The sequence below is a fragment of the Oncorhynchus nerka genome, linkage group LG28 (genome assembly GCF_034236695.1).
Source record: "Oncorhynchus nerka isolate Pitt River linkage group LG28, Oner_Uvic_2.0, whole genome shotgun sequence".
NCBI classification, from domain to species: Eukaryota; Metazoa; Chordata; class Actinopteri; order Salmoniformes; family Salmonidae; genus Oncorhynchus; species Oncorhynchus nerka.
Genome location: NC_088423.1, coordinates 33,431,527 through 33,451,795, shown reverse-complemented (window position 1 = coordinate 33,451,795; position 20,269 = coordinate 33,431,527). Strand labels below are relative to the sequence as shown.

At 43.9% G+C, this 20,269-nt stretch overlaps 1 protein-coding gene across 1 annotated transcript in view; it reads left to right on the top strand.

Annotated features, from left to right (window-relative positions):
• gfra1a (gdnf family receptor alpha 1a) overlaps positions 1-20,269 on the top strand; it is a 113,319-nt gene that overhangs the window by 62,505 nt on the left and 30,545 nt on the right. The window contains exons 4-6 of the mRNA XM_029640469.2: positions 13,283-13,634; positions 18,357-18,466; positions 19,283-19,417. Coding sequence (XP_029496329.1) covers positions 13,283-13,634; positions 18,357-18,466; positions 19,283-19,417 — 597 coding nt within the window. The remainder of the gene's footprint in view (positions 1-13,282; positions 13,635-18,356; positions 18,467-19,282; positions 19,418-20,269) is intronic.

The window sequence follows — 20,269 nt, the reverse complement described above, 5'->3', positions numbered from 1 at the left end:
CGAATGCACTTTAAATCTTAGATGATTTTGTGTTATGATCCAGAATGTCTGAACTGTTCTTGAGCAGGCGATGATGACACAGTGGTTTTATGTAACCACAAGTCCCCTTCCTAAAGCGATCGGGGCTCAGTGTGATGATTGACACTTGGCAGATGCAAACGTGGTGTTATGTGACTATATCCAACTTGGGCCTAAACTGAGCCATGGCATATGGCTGTCAACTCTGAGCTAAAATAATCATTATGCCCGTATGATCCAAACACGAGGGGACAGGCTCTCCTATTTCCATAACAGTATCTACACACTGCCATTCTTTATCGATTCTGAAAGGTGGCACTGAGATTGGTTTCAATACCATCAGACCATATAACAGAAATGGTGCACAGCTTTCATTTTACACTCCCCGAAAAAGATATTGCAACAAACTTTCATCAGACAACATCCAAGTTACTGTATTTTCACGTGATGAAATATAGGAAAACATTTCAAGGAATGATCCACCTGTTCTAGGTCAGATCTATAAAATGTCCTACTGATATGAAAAACCTTGGTATGTTATATGATAATAAAGTGATAGTTATGCTAGTAGCCTCAAGACAATCATACACTCTCCCACAGACAACCACCCACAATTCATAGCCTGAAAGGGCACCAGAATAACAAATTATTGACCAACAAGTTTACTCAATCCAAAGTTACAAGCAATTGATTGCAGCATTACCACAAAAATGGAGAAGGCAAGAGGAAGGACGAGAAGGTAGGGAACTTCTTTGTCTGCCATATATTAAAGACAAAAAATTGTTGAAAAAGTGTGGCATAAATTGAAAGGACAAAAATATTGACAGCTGCGCCATACAGTTTGCGGACTTGCTGAGAAGAGATTTTCGATGTACCGTTCCATGGTGTATGAACTAAAACACAAAATAACGCTTGATTCAACACTTTGAAGAGCTGTTCAATTTAAATTATTATGCAAAATTCTTGCCACCAACAGAATGTTATATACTGTATATGGGGCATACAACAATATCAGCTCTGGAAATTTTGCTGCAAAGAAAAATAATCATTAGTACTTTTTTGTACTAGTGTTGAATAAAATACTGATGACAGCGCTGAATAAAAACTCTTTGCTCTTTGCTGTATTCTTTGACAGTCTCTCTTTGGTCATGGTTTTAAAAGTAATGACATCTCACGTAGGCTAGTTTCAAACTTTGCTTTGCCGGGGTTGTGGGAGCTGTAGCCACTGTGATTTGAGCTATCAGATTGGCCAGCACAGTAGGCACACTGGATTTAGCCACACATCTCTTGGTCCGCCGGACAGGTGGAGTTTGTCTTTTCAGACAAATGAAATGGTTCAAAATGGGAACACTTTGCCTACCTGGTGCACAGGACTTCTGAATCAACACCTCAACACAAATAAAACATTTAAAGGAGCGCAAGTCTTTATCGTTGGTTTTTCTACAGAAATGTTTGGTGATCGATTAGGAATGCTTTTAAGATCGACCAGTCAACCGCTATCGACCGGTTGGTGACCACTGCTTTAGATGGTGTATCAATACCCCCAATCACGATAAAGATACAGTCTTCCTTCCTAACTCAGTTGAGGAAGGAAACCGCTCAGGGATTTCACCATGAGGCCAATGGTGACTTTAAAACAGTTACAGGGTTTAATGGCAGTGATAGGAGAAAACCTAGGATGGATCAGCAACATTGTAGTTACTCCACAATACTAACCTAATTGACAGAGTGAAAAGAAGGAGTCCTGTACAGAAAACAAATATTCCAAAACATCCATCCTGTTTGCAACAAGGCAATAAAGTAATACTGCGAAGAATGTGGCAAAGTAATTCACTTTTTGTCCTGAATACAAAGTGTTATGTTTGGGGAAAATCCAATACAACACATTACTGAGTACCACTCTCCATATTTGCAAGCATAGTGGTGGCTACATCATATTATGGCTATGCTTCTAATCGTTAAGGACTGGGGGGGGTTCAGGAAATAAAATAAACAGAATGGAACTAAGAACAGGCAAAATTCTAGAGGAAAACCTGGTTCAGTCTGCTTTCCATCAGACACTGGGAGATTAATTAATCTTTCCAGGTGTGGAAAGTTCTTAGAGACTTACCCAGAAAGACTCACAACTGTAATCGATTCCAAAGGTGCTTCTGCAAAGTATTGACTCGGGGTGTGAATATTACAGTACAATTCAGAAGCTTGGACACATACTCATTCAAGGGTTTTTCTTATTTAAAAAAAAAACTATTTTCTACATTGCAGAATAATAGTGAAGACATCAAAACTAGGAAATAACACATATGGAATCATGTAGTTACCAAAAAAGTGTTAAACAAATCTAAATGTATTTTATATTTGAGATTCTTCAAAGTAGCCACCTTTTGCCTTGATGACAGCTTTGCACACTCTTGACATTCTCTCAACTAACTTCATGAGGTAGTCACCTGCAATGTATTTAAATTAACAGGTGTGCCTTGTTGAAAGTTTATTTGTGGAATTTCTTTAATTCTTAATGCGTGGGGGTAGGGGTGGTATACAGAAGATAGCCCTATTTGATAAAAGACCAAGTCCATATTATGGCAAGAATAGTTAAAATAAGCAAAGAGAAATGACAGTCCATCATTACTTTAAGACATGACGGTCAGGCAATCCGGAAGTTTCTTCAAGTGCAGTTGCAAAAATCATCAAGCGCTATGATGAAACTGGCTCTCATGAGGACCACGAAAGGAAGAACCAGAGTTATCTTTGCTGCAGAGGATAAGTTTATTAGAGTTACCAGCCTTAGAAATCGGCAATTAACTGCACCTCAGATTGCAGCCCGATTAAATGCTTCACAGAGTTCAAGTAACAAACACATCTCAACATCAACTGTTCAGAGGAGACTGCGTGAATCAGGCCTTCTTGGTCGAAATGATGTAAAGAAACCCTTACTAAAGCACACCAATAATAAGAAGAGACTTGCTTGGGCCAAGAAACATGAGCAATGGACATTAGACTGGTGGAAATCTGTCCTTTGGTCTGATGAGTTCAAATGGGAGATTTGCAAAGAAATAGCCATATCTCAAATTGGCCAATAAAAATAAAATATGGGCAAAAGAACACAGACACTGGACCTCTGCCTAGAAGGCTAGCATCCCGGAGTTGCCTCTTCACTGTTGACGTTGAGACTGGTGTTTTGCAGTTACTATTTAATGAAGCTGCCAGTTGAGAACTTGTGAGGCGTCTGTTTCTCAAGCTAGACCCTCTAATGTACTTGTCCTCTTGCTCAGTTGTGCACCAGGGCCTCCCACTCCTCGTTCTATTCTGGTTAAAGCCAGTTTGCTCTGTTCTGTGAAGGGAGTAGTACATAGCGTTGTATGAGATAATCAGTTTCTTGGCAATTTCTCGCATGGAATAGCCTTAATTTCTCAGAACAAGAATACACTGACCACTTTCAGAATACATTTATTTGATTCTGGCCATTTTGAGCCTGTAATCGAACCCACAAATGCTGATGCTCAACTAGTCTAAAGAAGACCAGTTTTATTGCTTCTTTAATCAGAACAACAGTTTTCAGCTTTGTTAACATAATTGAAAGGGTTTTCTAATGATCAATTAGCCTTTTAAAATGATAAACTTGGATTAGCTAACACAAGAGTGATGGTTGCTGATAATGGGCCTCTGTACACCTATGTAGATGTTCCATTTTAAAAAATCAGCTGTTTCCAGCTACAATAGTAATTTACAACATTAACAATGTCTACACTGTATTTCTAATCAATTTGATGTTATTTTAATGGAGGAAAAAAATGCTTTTCTTTCAAAAACAAGGACATTTCTAAGTGACCACAAACATTTCAACGGTTGTGTGTATATATAGCAAAAAAACTGTGAATACAAAAATGTTTAACAAAGTTAGTTTTGTCCTACGAGAGGGGGTGGGGGGGTGGATAGGCCAATAAAAATAAATAAAATAAATCTACCAACAATAACTTTCCCTGGAGTTGCCGCAGTGTAACAAATTCATTGGCACTTTGGTACCACTATTGTAAATCATTATGACAGGTCTGGAGGTGTGGTGTAGAATACAGTACATTCACAGCATACATTGTGTTTGTGGAGTAGAGGCTTGTACGCGCCAAGAAATAAGCAGAATCCTTTTGCCATTATATCCCCATCTATCTCTGTGTGGTGGCTGGTGGTTTCACATAAGGAGTGAATTGGGGGGCTGTGGGACTGGGTTGTCGAAAGGCTTTGGGAAGAAAGGGGGGTAGTATTTGTATTAAAGGACCCTGTACCCTGCTGTTTCCTTGTGGCCCACTCCCAGAGGAGGTTCTCCTTACCGCCTGATCACTACACCACCTGATTGTTAATGAAAAAAGGCCACAGTAGAACTTCACTGTGTAATGCAATATCTGAGAGTAACAGAGTCTGTCCTCACAACGAGGACCACCACTCCCACAGGGGACCAGGGAGGATTGAGGGTACGGGGGGGGTCCATCTGGAAAGAAGGATAGTGAAGGGAAGGAGCAAGAGAGAGGGGAAAGAGAGTGAGTGAAAGGGTAGAGATGAGAAGGAGAGAGAGTGAGAGGCACTGCAGGGATCAATTACATGGGCTGTGAGTTATCATGTTTGCTGCCCTGGTATGTGGGTTTATTGCAATGGGACATAGTCGGAAGAAACAGGGAGCTTATTAAGCACCAGAGAAGAAGGAAAAAATAGATGAGTAAACCTGGGGGCTTCCTCTTCTCCTCTCATTCATTTCTGCTTGTCAGGTACTTTCAGTCGCAGACCATTAAAGTGGTGAGCAGAGTAACTTAAAGCAATGATAATTGAGAGGAGAGACTGACGAGAGACACTTTATAAATATCACTATAGAGCGGCTGGACACAGCATTGAATACTGCGCCGTGAACTGCAACACTGATGAAACTGATCACAAATCATCAAAGCTGACATCTTCTCCCATTTCGAAGTTATCACACATCTTCACACTCATTTAAGTGACTGCGAGTATGTACATGACTCACCACAAATTATCACAGCAGATTAAAACTCATTTAAAATCCGTCAGTGATGCCACAGACATCATACCGTCTTTCAGTACAGGGCAACACCCCTTATAATTCATCAGACCTCTAGGAAACTCCATTGAGACCACCATCGACTAGGTTGCTCCATAGGTTCATGGACTCATACTGTGGCATTGTACACTCATCATCACAATGACAAATTCATTACCCTGATGCTAACCCCTACAATCTCAGTTGACTCCTTGCTATGGACACTCAAAACAGCTCATCATATGCTTCACTAGCTCAACATCATTCCCCATTGTCCTCCACCATTCACTGCCTACCCACAATTAACTAGAACCACTCAATTGATACTTAATCAAGAACCTAAAAAACCCAATTTACTTCTGGCATCCAATAATACCATCTCATCGCTGTGTTCCATGCCCTCTGCGCACGGGTGATTCCGCACTGTCTGTGTCTGTATAGCCCCCCTCCAACGTAATATTTGTTCCCCTTGAGCCCCTGTGTCTGTACAGCAAACAACTCCCCAAAGCTAGCAGATAGGGGTGCACACAGGATTTGTGTGGGAATGTGTTTTTTAATGACTCCCTTCTGTAGGATCATTATCTATGAATCCACTGATTATTTACCCTCTGGTTATATCACCAGTCACCTGCATCATGGCTGGCACACCCACTGAGGTGCAGGTTATATACAGGTGGACATGTATACGATCCATATGGAGGATGTAATTGAAGCCTTGGTTTAATCAAGTCCCTCTCTGATCATCCGCTGATTGCTAATGGCCCAGCCAGGGTACATAAAGGTGTTTAAGGGATGAATAACCCGTAATGACAAATCATAAACAATGTTTTAGAAAAAACTGATATCACATTTACATTAGTATTCAGACCCTTTACTCAGTACTTTGTTGAAGCACCTTTGGCAGCGATTACAGCCTCAAATCTTCTTGGGTATGACGCTACAACCTTGGCACACCTGTGTTTGGGGAGTATCTCCCATTCTTCTCTGCAGATCCTCTCAGAATCTGTCAGGTTGGATGGGGAGTGTTGCTGCACAGTTATTTTCAGGTTTCTCCAGAGAAGTTTAAATCGGGTTCAAGTCCGGGCTCTGGCTGGGCCACTCAAAGACTTCTCTCGAAGCCACTCCTGCGTTGTCATAGCTGTGTGCTTAGGGTTGTTGTTCTGTTGGAAGGTGAACCTTCACCACAGTCTGAGGTCCTGAGTGCTCTGGAGCAGGTTTTTATCAAGGATCTCTCTGTTCTTTGCTCCATTCTTCTTTTCCTAGATCCTGACTACTCTCCCAGTCCCCGTCCCTGAAAAACATCTCCACAGCATGATGCTGCCACCACCATTCTTCACCATAGAGATGGTGCTAGGTTTCCTCCAGACGTAACACTTGGCATTCAGGCCAAAGAGTTCAATCTTGGTTTCATCAGACCAGAGAATCTTGTTTCTCATGGTCTAAGAGTCCTTTAGGTGCCTTTTGGCAAACTCCAAGCATGCTGTCATGTGCCTTTTACTGAGGAGTGGCTTCTGTCTGGTCACTCTACTTGAAAGGCCTGATTGGTGGAGTGCTGCAGAGATAGTTGTTCTTCTGGAAGGTCCTCCCATCTCCACAGAGGAAGTCTAGAGCTCTGTCAGTGACCATCGGGTTTGTGGTCACCTCCCAGACCAAGACCCTTCTCCCCCTGTTGCTCAGTTTGGCCGGGCGGCCAGCTCTAGGAGTCTTGGTGGTTCCAAACTTCTTCAATTTAAGAATGATGGAGGCCACTGTGTTGTTGGGGGCCTTCAATGCTGCAGAATTATTTTGGTACCTTTGCCCAGATCTGTGCCTCGACACAATCCTGTCTCAGAGCTCTATGGACAATTCCTGTTTTTTGCTCTTACATGTACTGTCAACTGTGGGGCCTTATTAGTTCGTCAACGAATAAGAGCAGTTCGTCAACTTTCTGCTTTGCTAGAGCTGACCCGGGCAACTGGAAGTGCTGTTATTCTGAAGTGCAAACGTCTAGGAGCAACAACGGCTCAGCCGTGAAGTGGTAGGCCACACAAGCTCACAGAACAGGACTGCCGAGTGCTGAAGCGTGTAGCACGTTAACATTGTCTGTCCTTGGTTGCAGCACTCACTACCGAGTTCCAAACTGCCTCTGGAAGCAATGTCAGCACAATAACTGTTGGTTGGGAGCTTCATGAAATGGGTTTCCATGGCCGAGATGCCACACTCAAACCTAAAATCGCCATGTGCAATATCAAGCGTTGGCTGGAGTGGTGGACTCTGGAGCAGTGGAAATGCATTCTCTGGCGTGATGAATCACGCTTCACCATCTGGCAGTCTGACGGACTAATCTGGATTTAGCAGATGCCAGGAGAATGCTACCTGCCTCAATGCATAGTGCCAACTGTAAATTTTGGTGGATGAGGAATAATGTTCTGGGGCTGTTTTTCTTAGTTCCAATGAAGGGAAATCTTAACGCTAAAGCATACAATGACGTTCTAGACAATTCTTTGCTGCCAACTTTGCGGTGACATTTTGGGGAAGGCCCTTTTCTGTTTCAACATGACAATGCCCCGTGCATAAAGCGAGGTCCATACAGCAGCAATTTTTCAACATCTAGTCGAAAACCTTCCCTGAAGAGTGGAGGCTGTTATAGCAGCAAAGGGGAGACCAACATATTAATGCCCATGACTGGAATGAGATATTTGATGTGTACACATACGCTTCCTGTGTGAGTTAGGGTTGTACGCTATGGATGTTGTAGAGAATTAACTTGCAGGATCAAGTCCCTGCTTTGATGTTTGCAGAGAACGACAGGGTGTTGTCCAGGGTCAAGCCAAGGATCTTTGCACTCTGGGAGGGGACACCTTTTTCATCCGTGATGGAGAGGTCTTTGAGCAGCTCCGTCTTATCAAGGTTGAGTTTGAGGTAGTGGGCCGACATCCAAGCTGAGATATCTTCCAGGCACGCAGAAATGCATGGGTGTCACAAGGAGAAAAGTAGTTCAGTGTCATCTGCATAGCAATGATAGAAGAGACCATGTGAGGATATGACGGAGCAGAGTAACTTGGTGTAATTCCGCACTTCGGTCCGCAGGTAGTATAACTTTTCATTACATTTCATTACATTTCATTATAGTACAACGGTTTGATTTGTCTAATCTTAGCAATTTCTTCTTAGCTAGCTACATAGCCGTCTTTGTATCAAAGATAATTGCGTAATTATCGTATTTTGTCGTCCTAACATAGTCTACACTGCTATCTGCCCAGCAGCTAGCCAGCTAGCAAACGTCCACCGTCTACCGAATAGCAGCACTGTAGAAACTATTACACTCAACTGAACGACTTGATTAGTGTAGTGTTAGCTAGCTACATAGTTGTCTTTGCTGTCTTCGTATCCAAGATAATTGTGTAGTTTAGAGTGTGTAGTTTTAGAGTGATTATGAATGCAGTCATGGTCAGGGATGAGTTGAGGTAAGTGAGGAATGGGAGAAGGTCTACAGAGATGGTCTGGAGAAGGGAGGAGGGTAAGGGTCAAGCGGGCAGGTTGTTAGGCCGCCGGACCTCACTAGTTCCAGGATTTAATCTGCAGGGAGAGGGGAGAAAGAGACCAAGGCGTAGGGTAGTTCTGTGTGAATGGAACCAGTGGACTCAATCAGCTGAGTGAATGAGGAGCGGATGTCATCAACCTTCTTTTCAAAGTTGTCCGCAGAGAGGGAGGGGAAGGGGTGGAGGACTAAGGAGGGAGGAGGTGGAAAGGAGTTTCCTAGGGTTAGAGGCAGAAGTTGCAGTCAAGTGGTGGGCCTGTCTGTAAAGCCTACCGGATGAGGAGCGAACAGGTATAGAAAACACACACATATGAGATCATCTGAAAATAACTAGGTAAAATAGTGTGAGAGAGTGGTGTGGAGCCTTCCACTCTTTCCTTCCTCGAACAACTCCGCAGAACAACTTGGCAATACTATCTTTGTTTTGGCGACGGTCTTAGTTTTGCGATGAGACCAACACTCACATGGCTGCCGCTGAACAAACTGTGGAGACTGATGTACTAATACTAATTGCCTTGCAAGGGTGAAGAGCACACCTCCTGGTACTAATTGCTGATTGCCTAGGAGACGAGAAACTCTAAGCTTCAGCTGAATCTGGTAATGAATGGTATGTCTGTTGAACAAGTTGAAGAGACTAAATTACTTGGTGTTACCTTATATCGTAAACTGTCATGGTCAAAACATATAGTTTCAATGGTTGTAAAGATGGGGAGAGGTCTCTCCATAATAAAGAAATGCTCTGCTTTTTTGACACCACACTAGTTTAGTCTTATCTTGATTATTGTCCAGTCATGTGGTCAAGTACTACAAAGAAAGACCTAGTTAAGCTGCAGCTGGCCCAGAACAGAGCGGCATGTCTTGCTCTTCATTGTAATCAGGGGATAATATAAATACTATGCATTCCAGTGTTGAAGAAAGACTGACTGGATCACTTATTATTTTTATAAGAAACATTCATATTTTGAAAATTCTAAATTGTTTGCATAGTCAACTTACACACAGCTCTGACACACACACTTACCCTACCAGACATGCCACCAGGGGTCTTTTCACAGCCCCCAAATCCAGAAGAAATTCAAGAAAGCGTACAGTATTATATAGTGCCATTATTTCATTGATTCCCTTCCATCTCATATTGCTCAAATGAACAGCAAACCTGGTTTCAAAAAACAGATCAAGCAAAACCTCACGGCAAATCCCTCCCCCTATTTGACCTAGATATTTTGTATGCATGTGTTGATTTGTAGGCCATGTGTGCAATTTTCAAATGTATGTAGTTCTGTCCTTGAGCTGTTATTGTCTATTAATATTCTGTATTATGTCATGCTTCATGAGTGCTTTCAAAACAACTAATGGGGATGCTAATAAAATAACAAAATTCCAAATAACAGGTAGCGACAACTCTTCCGGGGTCCAAACAGGAAACAAAACAAAACAAATAAAATGCATAAAATACATAGTACACATAATATAATAACATAGTACACATAATATAATAACATAGTACACATAATATAATAACATAGTACACATAATATAATAACATAGTACACATAATATAATAACATAGTACACATAATATAATAACATAGTACACATAATATAATAACATAGTATACATAATATAATAACATAGTACACATAATATAATAACATAGTACACATAATATAATAACATAGTATACATAATATAATAACATAGTATACATAATATAATAACATAGTACACATAATATAATAACATAGTACACATAATATAATAACATAGTACACATAATATATGATGGCTCCTACCCTATGAGCTGTTCCAGATCACGCAAGCCAATAATTTGTGCAAGCCCAACTACATAACAGGGTGGCAGGTAATCTAGCAGTTAGCGTGTTGGGCCAGTAACTAAAAGGTTGGTGGATCAAATCCCCGAACTGACAAGGTAAAAATCTGTCGTTCTGCCCCTGAACAAGGCTGTTAACCCACTGTTCCTAGGCCGTCATTGTAAATAAGAATTTGTTCTTAACTGTCTTGCCTATAAAAATAAATATTACTGTGGAAATTACAATACAAAATATATAAAAATGGCTCTCTCTTCACAGTCCCCGTTGTGCTGTAAGTCGTTCTTTTATCCGTTTTTTTATCTGGTTGTATTGCTAGTTTGAGTTACCTAGGGTAGCAGAGAGTCCCATGTAGTCATGGCTCTTTAATACTGTGTGTTTCCCAGCCTCTGTTCTGGACCTGGGGACTGTGAAGAGACCTCTGATTGCATGTCTTGTGTCGTACTGATGAGTGTCTGAACTGTGTGCCGACTGCTTGAACAGACACTTTGGTTACCTTCAACACATCAACACCTCGCACAAAGACCAATAGTGATGCAGTCAATCTCTCCTCAACTTTGTGTTACTGACGTTCGACCTTCTGTGTATATCTAAGTGCAATACGTGCTGCTCAGTTCTGGACCAACTACAATTGACCTATGTTCCTCTTTGCCGCACTTGACCACACAACTGGGCGGTAGTCCAGGTGCGACAAAATTAGGGCCTGTAGGACCTGCCTGGACGACTGAGATGTCAAGAAGCGGAGCAATGCAATAAAGCCACTGATTACCGAAACAACAACAGTCACAAATTGTCACAAACCTTAATCCTGGTTGGTGTGTCTACAATAATCTGCAAGTCATGAGCTAGCCACAAGACAGTACTAAACAACAACAGATAAAGACAAATGTAAAGATGACAAAGATTTTTGGGCACATACATTATACATAGCAATCTCTCAGGAGGGAACATTCCCAAAATATTATGCCTTGTTTTCTTGTCCTGTGGATTGGAGGAGGAGGAAGAGGTCATTACTCGACCTAGAGCCCCGTGGTAATTGAAATTAGGGAGGGGGTTGGAGGAAACAGGCGACATGATAATCAATTTGAGGCTGTATCGGTAACAAAAGCTGCTGGGGGGCTCCAGCTCCATATGAAGAGACCAGATGGCCCCAGCCCTGTGTGGGCCTGTAAGGGGGGAAAGGGAGAGACAATGGGAGGGGAGCATGTGCAGGAAGGGATGTATGGGGCAAACACTTTTAGATGATTTGTGTGTGTGTGTGTGTGTGTGTGTGTGTGTGTGTGTGTGTGTGTGTGTGTTTGCCTGAGAGACGGTGCCATCTGCCAGCAACGTACTCGGGGTTCAGCAGATGTGTTCTCTGACACTAGGGGTGCAGCAGAGAGGGATGTGGAGAGGGTCCTGACACACCGCAGCCTACCTCTGTGGGAGAGAGGAGACAGACGACTGAGTAACTGGACAGCTGCATGGCACATGACACCCACATACGCAGATACACACCATACCACAAATGCAAACACACACTGACTCTCTTGTACCGGCTCTATGAACACTCACTTTTGATTAGAAATTTGATTTGATTTGTTACTTTATTGTGTAACTATTTCCTTTTTTTCTACACCTGTTGTATTCGGCGGATGTGACAAATAAAATTTGATTTGACACACACAGATGCACAGATGCACAGGTCCACACATGCTAATACATTATAAACTCTCACATGCTCACACAGACAAACATAACTCAGAACTCCGTTTTTTTCCCAAAGGCCCTTTTGGGGACACATGAGGGGAAGGATGTCTGGTCAGGTCTGTCCTCATTTGGCTGCTGTCCTATTATTGGTGTTAGACAGACTGACTGACTTCAGGGCCAGCAGATGACAGGAGAGGCATCTCCCAGGCAGCTGTAGAGTACTTCTCTCTAGACAGAATGTATGTGTCTGGTCATTGAGCAGAGTAGAGCAGAGCAGCACAGACAGACTGAGTGAAGGAGAACTTCCAGATCTCAGTGAAAGGTCACAGTGAACCCCAGCTGGCCAGACCGGCCCTGCCAGTCATGTGGGATTGGCCGCAGGGACCAGCGGGTACCCTGAATGCACATCTACGACCTTTAGAGAAGGCACTTCCTGTCTACAGCACCAGAAACAGTGTGTTAGTGTTTTCACTGTGGAGGGAGTGTGTGGCAGGGGTACTCTACTCTAATTTCACAGACTTTAGTGTCTAGCAGTTGTCTCTCTTTCCTGGGGCTAAGGTTTTACATTGAAATCAAAAGTGTGAGAGAGTCAGTCTTATTCTTAACACTATTTTCTGAGCGTGACACGCACCACTCGTCTCAAGCAGACTTCCACCAACCAACTGCTCCCATTTTTTATTGCCGAAAAATGCTGTTGTTGCACCATTTTCCCAAAAATCTCTTGAAATGTTAATTAATGAGGGATCTGTAAGAAAGCTGCCAATTAGTGAGACCTGACAGATGAGCAGGCCGTGGCGCCGGATGCTTTGATGACTCCGACGTTCAGGAGAGCTGCATATTTGTTTGGCCTGCAGGGCTTCCGAGAGGAGGGGCACTCTTTGATTTAGGGTGAGAAACAGGGTTAGCAATAAATGGGCGGCTTGATAGCAATCAGCAACGGCCAGGAAGAGATCATTATGGGGGAAATTTTCAAGGTTCCTAAAGTATTTACATATTGCTTTTTTTCCATCCTCTCAAATATTAGTTTGGTCAAGTGATGCATAACTCTGTCTAGCTCTCTCTCAATTCAGTTAGGTTCAATCCGGTTCATATTATAGACAGTGTTATCAATCTATATCAATCAATAGATTACGAATCTAGAGATGATGGAAACTGAACTTACCCTGTTGTCCTTTTTATGACAGGCGAGCCCGCGGTGACGAGGGAAAACAACTGTCTGAACGCAGCCAAGGCCTGCAACCTGAACGACACCTGTAAGAAGTACCGTTCAGCCTACATCAGCCCCTGCACCAGCCGTGTCTCCACTGCGGAGGTCTGCAACAAGCGCAAGTGCCACAAGGCCCTGCGGCAGTTCTTTGACAAGGTGCCACCCAAGCACAGCTACGGGATGCTGTTCTGTTCCTGTCCAGCCGGCGATCAGTCGGCCTGCTCCGAGCGCCGGCGCCAAACCATTGTACCAGTCTGTTCCTATGAGGACAAGGAAAAGCCCAACTGTCTCTCCTTGCAGGCCTCTTGCAAGACCAACTACATCTGCAGGTACACTAGGATAAACAGTTGTCAGAGTACGTAATATAGTACACAGGCATCTTGCAAGACCAACAGCATCAATCATGTAACATAGCAAACAATCACATAGTCTCACGTGTCTGACTCCACATTTACAACACAGACTGACCATTGTCAGTGTATGGTTAAAATTACATTTAAGTCAACAGTGTATTACCCCAAGCCGTCTTTCAGATAGCATCCTCTGTAATGTGAAGAGGTGCTACAGAATACAGGTCCTAGCCCACCACCAAAGTGATGGGGTGTCTAAGTTAGCACAGCATGGAGGTTGCTATCATACCTTCGAGGTGTGGGGAAATATACCAAGCCCTGATAAAAGCTGTGAAAAACACCATAAACAAACCTGTTAAGATAACTGGATACTATGTTGGGAGACTGCATCAGGAATAAACCATTACCATTCAACAAATCAAATCAAATCAAATTTTATTTGTCACATACACATGGTTAGCAGATGTTAATGCGAGTGTAGCGAAATGCTTGTGCTTCTAGTTCCGACAATGCAGTGATAACCAACAAGTAATCTAACTAACAATTCTAAAACTACTGTCTTATACACAGTGTAAGGGGATAAAGAATATGTACATAAGGATATATGAGTCAGTGATGGTACAGAGCAGCATACAGTAGATGGTATCGAGTACAGTATATACATATGAGATGAGTATGTAGACAAAGTAAACAAAGTGGCATAGTTAAAGTGGCTAGTGATACATGTATTACATAAGGATGCAGTCGATGATGTAGAGTACAGTATATACGTATGCATATGAGATGAATAATGTAGGGTAAGTAACATTATATAAGGTAGCATTGTTTAAAGTGGCTAGTGATATATTTACATCATTTCCCATCAATTCCCATTATTAAAGTGGCTGGAGTTGGGTCAGTGTCAATGACAGTGTGTTGGCAGCAGCCACTCAATGGTGGCTGTTTAACAGTCTGATAGCCTTGAGATAGAAGCTGTTTTCAGTCTCTCAGTCCCAGCTTTGATGCACCTGTACTGACCTCGCCTTCTGGATGATAGCGGGGTGAACAGGCAGTGGTTCGGGTGGTTGATGTCCTTGATGATCTTTATGGCCTTCCTGTAACATCGGGTGGTGTAGGTGTCCTGGAGGGCAGGTAGTTTGCCCCGGTGATCGTTGTGCAGACCTCACTACCCTCTGGAGAGCCTTACGGTTGAGGGCGGAGCAGTTGCCGTACCAGGCGGTGATACAGCCCGCCAGGATGCTCTCGATTGTGCATCTGTAGAAGTTTGTGAGTGCTTTTGGTGACAAGCCGAATTTCTTCAGCCTCCTGAGGTTGAAGAGGCGCTGCTGCGCCTTCTTCACGACGCTGTCAGTGTGAGTGGACCAATTCAGTTTGTCTGTGATGTGTATGCCGAGGAACTTAAAACTTGCTACCCTCTCCACTACTGTTCCAACGATGTGGATAGGGGGGTGTTCCCTCTGCTGTTTCCTGAAGTCCACAATCATCTCCTTAGTTTTGTTGACGTTGAGTGTGAGGTTATTTTCCTGACACCACACTCCGAGGGCCCTCACCTCCTCCCTGTAGGCCGTCTCGTCGTTGTTGGTAATCAAGCCTACCACTGTTGTGTCGTCCGCAAACTTGATGATTGAGTTGGAGGCGTGCGTGGCCACGCAGTCGTGGGTGAACAGGGAGTACAGGAGAGGGCTCAGACGCACCCTTGTGGGGCCCCCGTGTTGAGGATCAGCGGGGAGGAGATGTTGTTGCCTACCCTCACCACCTGGGGCGGCCCGTCAGGAAGTCCAGTACCCAGTTGCACAGGGCGGGGTCGAGACCCAGGGTCTCGAGCTTGATGACGAGCTTGGAGGGTACTATGGTGTTGAATGCCGAGCTGTAGTCGATGAACAGCATTCTCACATAGGTATTCCTCTTGTCCAGGTGGGTTAGGGCAGTGTGCAGTGTGGTTGAGATTGCATCGTCTGTGGACCTATTTGGGCGGTAAGCAAATTGGAGTGGGTCTAGGGTGTCAGGTAGGGTGGAGGTGATATGGTCCTTGACTAGTCTCTCAAAGCACTTCATGATGACGGAAGTGAGTGCTACGGGGCGGTAGTCGTTTAGCTCAGTTACCTTAGCTTTCTTGGGAACAGGAACAATGGTGGCCCTCTTGAAGCATGTGGGAACAGCAGACTGGTATAGGGATTGATTGAATATGTCCGTAAACACACCGGCCAGCTGGTCTGCGCATGCTCTGAGGGCCCGGCTGGGGATGCCGTCTGGGCCTGCAGCCTTGCGAGGGTTAACACGTTTAAATGTCTTACTCACCTCGGCTGCAGTGAAGGAGAGACCGCATGTTTTCGTTGCAGGCCGTGTCAGTGGCACTGTATTGTCCTCAAAGCGGGCAAAAAGTTATTTAGTCTGCCTGGGAGCAAGACATCCTGGTCCGTGACTGGGCTGGGTTTCTTCTTGTAGTCCGTGATTGACTGTAGACCCTGCCACATGCCTCTTGTGTCTGAGCCATTGAATTGAGATTCCACTTTGTCTCTGTACTGACGCTTAGCTTGTTTAATAGCCTTGCGGAGGGAATAGCTGCATTGTTTATATTCGGACATGTTACCAGACACCTTGCCCTGATTAAAAGCAGTGGTTCGCGCTTTCAGTTTCACGCGAATGCTGCCATCAATCCACGGTTTCTGGTTTGGGAATGTTTTTATCGTTGCTATGGGAACGACATCTTCGACGCACGTTCTAATGAACTCGCACACCGAATCAGCGTATTCGTCAATATTTTCATCTGACGCAATACGAAACATGTCCCAGTCCACGTGATGGAAGCAGTCTTGGAGTGTGGAGTCAGCTTGGTCTGACCAGCGTTGGACAGACCTCAGCGTGGGAGCCTCTTGTTTAAGTTTCTGCCTGTAGGCAGGGATCAACAAAATGGAGTTGTGGTCAGCTTTTCCGAAAGGGGGGCGGGGCAGGGCCTTATATGCGTCGCGGAAGTTAGAGTAACAATGATCCAAGGTTTTACCACCCCTGGTTGCGCAATCGATATGCTGATAAAATTTAGGGAGTCTTGTTTTCAGATTAGCTTTGTTAAAATCCCCAGCTACAATGAATGCAGCCTCCGGATAAATGGTTTCCAGTTTGCAAAGAGTTAAATAAAGTTCGTTCAGAGCCATCGATGTGTCTGCTTGGGGGATATATACTGCTGTGATTATAATCGAAGAGAATTCTCTTGGAAGATAATGCGGTCTACATTTGATTGTGAGGAATTCTAAATCAGGTGAACAGAAGGATTTGAGTTCCTGTATGTTTCCTTCATCACACCATGTCTCGTTAGTCATGAGGCATACGCCCCCGCCGCTCTTCTTACCAGAAAGATGTTTGTTTCTGTCGGCGCGATGCGTGGAGAAACCCGTTGGCTGCACCGCATCGGATAGCGTCTTCCCAGTAAGCCATGTTTCCGTGAAGCAGAGAACATTGCAGTCTCTGATGTCCCTCTGGAATGCTACCCTTGCTCGGATTTCATCAACCTTGTTGTCAAGAGACTGGACATTGGCAAGAAGAATGCTGGGGAGTGGTGCGCGATGTGCCCTTGTCCGGAGTCTGACCAGAAGACCGCTACGTTTCCCTCTTTTTCGGAGTCGTTTTCTTGGGTCGCTGCATGCGATCCATTCCGTTGTCTTGTTTGTAAGGCAGAACACAGGATCCGCGTCGCGGAAAACATATTCTTGGTCGTACTGATGGTGAGTTGACGCTGATCTTATATTCAGTAGTTCTTCTCGACTGTATGTAATGAAACCTAAGATGACCTGGGGTACTAATGTAAGAAATAACACGTAAAAAAACAAAAAACTGCATAGTTTCCTAGGAACTAAATCTACCTACACTAACAGAGAGTATTCAGGTTAAGCAGTGAAACACTCCAATTCTCTTTCTGAATGCATGTCTTTTCTGCCTTAAGTGTTTCATTTAGCTGTCATATAGCAGCATTCAGGCTAGGATAACTGGGCAGGGGATTGGATGTGTTTGGGATAAGTGGCCTGTGTATCATTGGCAGTAATAGAGGCTGTATTGAAATGCAGCAAAACAGACTGGACTCAATGAGTGACGTCTGCCATTGCCTCTAGAGCTACAGCACTCTGTCTGGGATTAAATGGAGGCATTAGTGCAAATAAATTGGTTCCATTTCGATTCCAGCCTCAGGGCTGTGCAGTGTCTCTCTCTCTCTCCGCTCTCGCTAACTCTTTCTCTCGCTCTCTCTCGATCTCTCGCTTGCTCGCTCGCTCTCTCTCTTTGTCTCCATATTTCTCTTATTTTCTAACTCATCACTTAGCAAAATGTTATTGTTCCTGCTCTCTTTCCCTTCTCAACAAAGGAGTAACACCAGGTGGTACTTAGCATCCCAACTCCATCATGAGTGGTATCCAGAGCTCCTCTCTGTTTGTGGGGAAGGATTATAAAACCAGGCATACTTGTTGGCTGCTCCTTCACCATATGGGACGTGTATCACAGAATCAACACAGACCCAACCATGCTGTGTGTGTGTGTGAGTTTGCGTGCCCGCGTGTCCGTGGGCGTGTGTCCGTGTGTGTGTGTGTGTGTGTGCGTGTGTGTGTGTGCATCAGTACGAGTGCTTTTGATGTTGTCTATTTGACTGTGACGGTTCGCTTTATAAGAGAGATATGAAAGTTCAGATACACTCACTGTTTTTGTTGCGTCTTTCAGGTCCCGTCTGGCTGATTTCTTTGCCAACTGCCAGTCTGAGCCACGCTCTCTCTCTGGCTGTCTTAAGGAGAACTACGCTGACTGCCTGCTCTCCTACTCTGGCCTTATCGGTGAGTCTCTCCCGTCTCTATTGGTAAACTTTTCCTCACACATTGATGAGTACTGTCCCCTGAGTGGATCTCATTCCTGTTGCTATGGTCATCTGTCAGAGAATCCCTTTCCCATATTCGCTCTAGCACAGCACAAACCAATGTCACACCACTTCCTCATGCCCCTTCACATAATTTGATGAAATTAGCTCATTGTTCAGAGGAAACCAAGACTCATAGTTGTAGAAAATGCAATAGGGCGAGAGAATGAGCGTGTGAAAGAGATAAAGAAAGAGGAGGAAAGTGTGTAGAGAAGATTAGTCTCCTTTATGTTCTGCTTCTGTGTGCTGAGGGACCCATCCTAGCTCAATCCATCACATTTCCCGTACTAGCACAGCTGTAGCAGATAGTAGTACAGCTGTAGTACACAACAACCAGCAAAACGGCAATTCATTTTGCTGCAAAACAAAAATGGCTTGTTTGGACGGACGCCAGTAGAGGAACAATGCATTGAGGAAGCAAGAAATCTCTGACTGCAGCTATTTAGTTTCCTACAAAGAGGAAGAAACCTTATTTGTCACACTGCCTTTGGAAATACTCCATGATGATTCCAGTGTTACATGTTGTTCAGACAATTGGATGAAAATCTAGCTTGAAATGTTGAGGGGCTAACAGTTGCAGTATGATAGGGATTCAACATTGCATGATGGTTTGGGGAAATGGGAGGTGGAAACTATTTTGTCTGCCACAGAGAAGAACATGTCTTTAGAAAACCATATGGTAGATAAACTCTGTTTCTTTAAGTAATCTACTGTGTTTCTTCCCCCCTCCTTATAGGTACAGTGATGACACCCAACTACCTGCGTTCTCCTAAGATCAGTGTTGTTCCCTACTGTGACTGCAGCAGCAGTGGCAATGGCAAGGAGGAGTGTGACAAATTCACAGAGTTCTTCACAGACAACACCTGCCTCCGTGAGTGACTGACCAGCCTCCTCCTGTCCTCTCCGCTTCATTCTCTTACCAGTTTCCTGTCTCCTCCACCCTTTCATTGTGGGTCTCCTGACAATTGTTCATCCCCCTCTCACCTTCATCCTCCCTCTCTCCCAAGTGATACTCCATCTCTCCTGTGAGCTCTTTGCCGATGGAGCAGAAAAGCAGAGAGAGAGGAGAAAGAAACAGCGATAAGGCTGTGTGGGTGCATGCCTGCACACGTGAATATATGTTTGTGCGTGTGAGTAAAGGGTTCCAATATCCGCATAGCGCAGATCAGCAACCAGGGCATTGTCTTCTAACTCTATGACCGTCCTTTCACATATCAGACAGCTTTAATTAACCTACCTCCCCTCCCTCCCTCTCCATCCTCTCCTCCTTTAATAAATACGGCTGCTTCACTATCACAAGGTGTCAGGCCTCTGGAGATAGCAGATCCATGGCTGTGGTGCTTCTCTTTGTGCAATCACAGCTTCCTCTGCTGTGTTATTGGTATGGCATTGTCTCTCAGCGCTTTATTTCTGTCAAAACCAGTAGTACCCAATATAGTCATGCTCTCACTGACCCTGTGCATACGTTTATTTTCACTGTATTATAGAGATAGTGTTTTATAAATACATTTATTCTCAATGATCACAACACAGCATTATCGCAATAGAGACATTTCTTTAGTGGAATTTCAGTGTCATTGAAGTCTTTTTGACCCACTGCTTTTGGGTTTTAGTTTTGAGAAAGAAAGCCATTGAGTAGTCTCTCTCGGATCATCAACTTGATTTGGCCTCAATAAATAAAAAGATATTGAGCAGGTAGCCTGGCGGATAGGAGTGTTGGGCC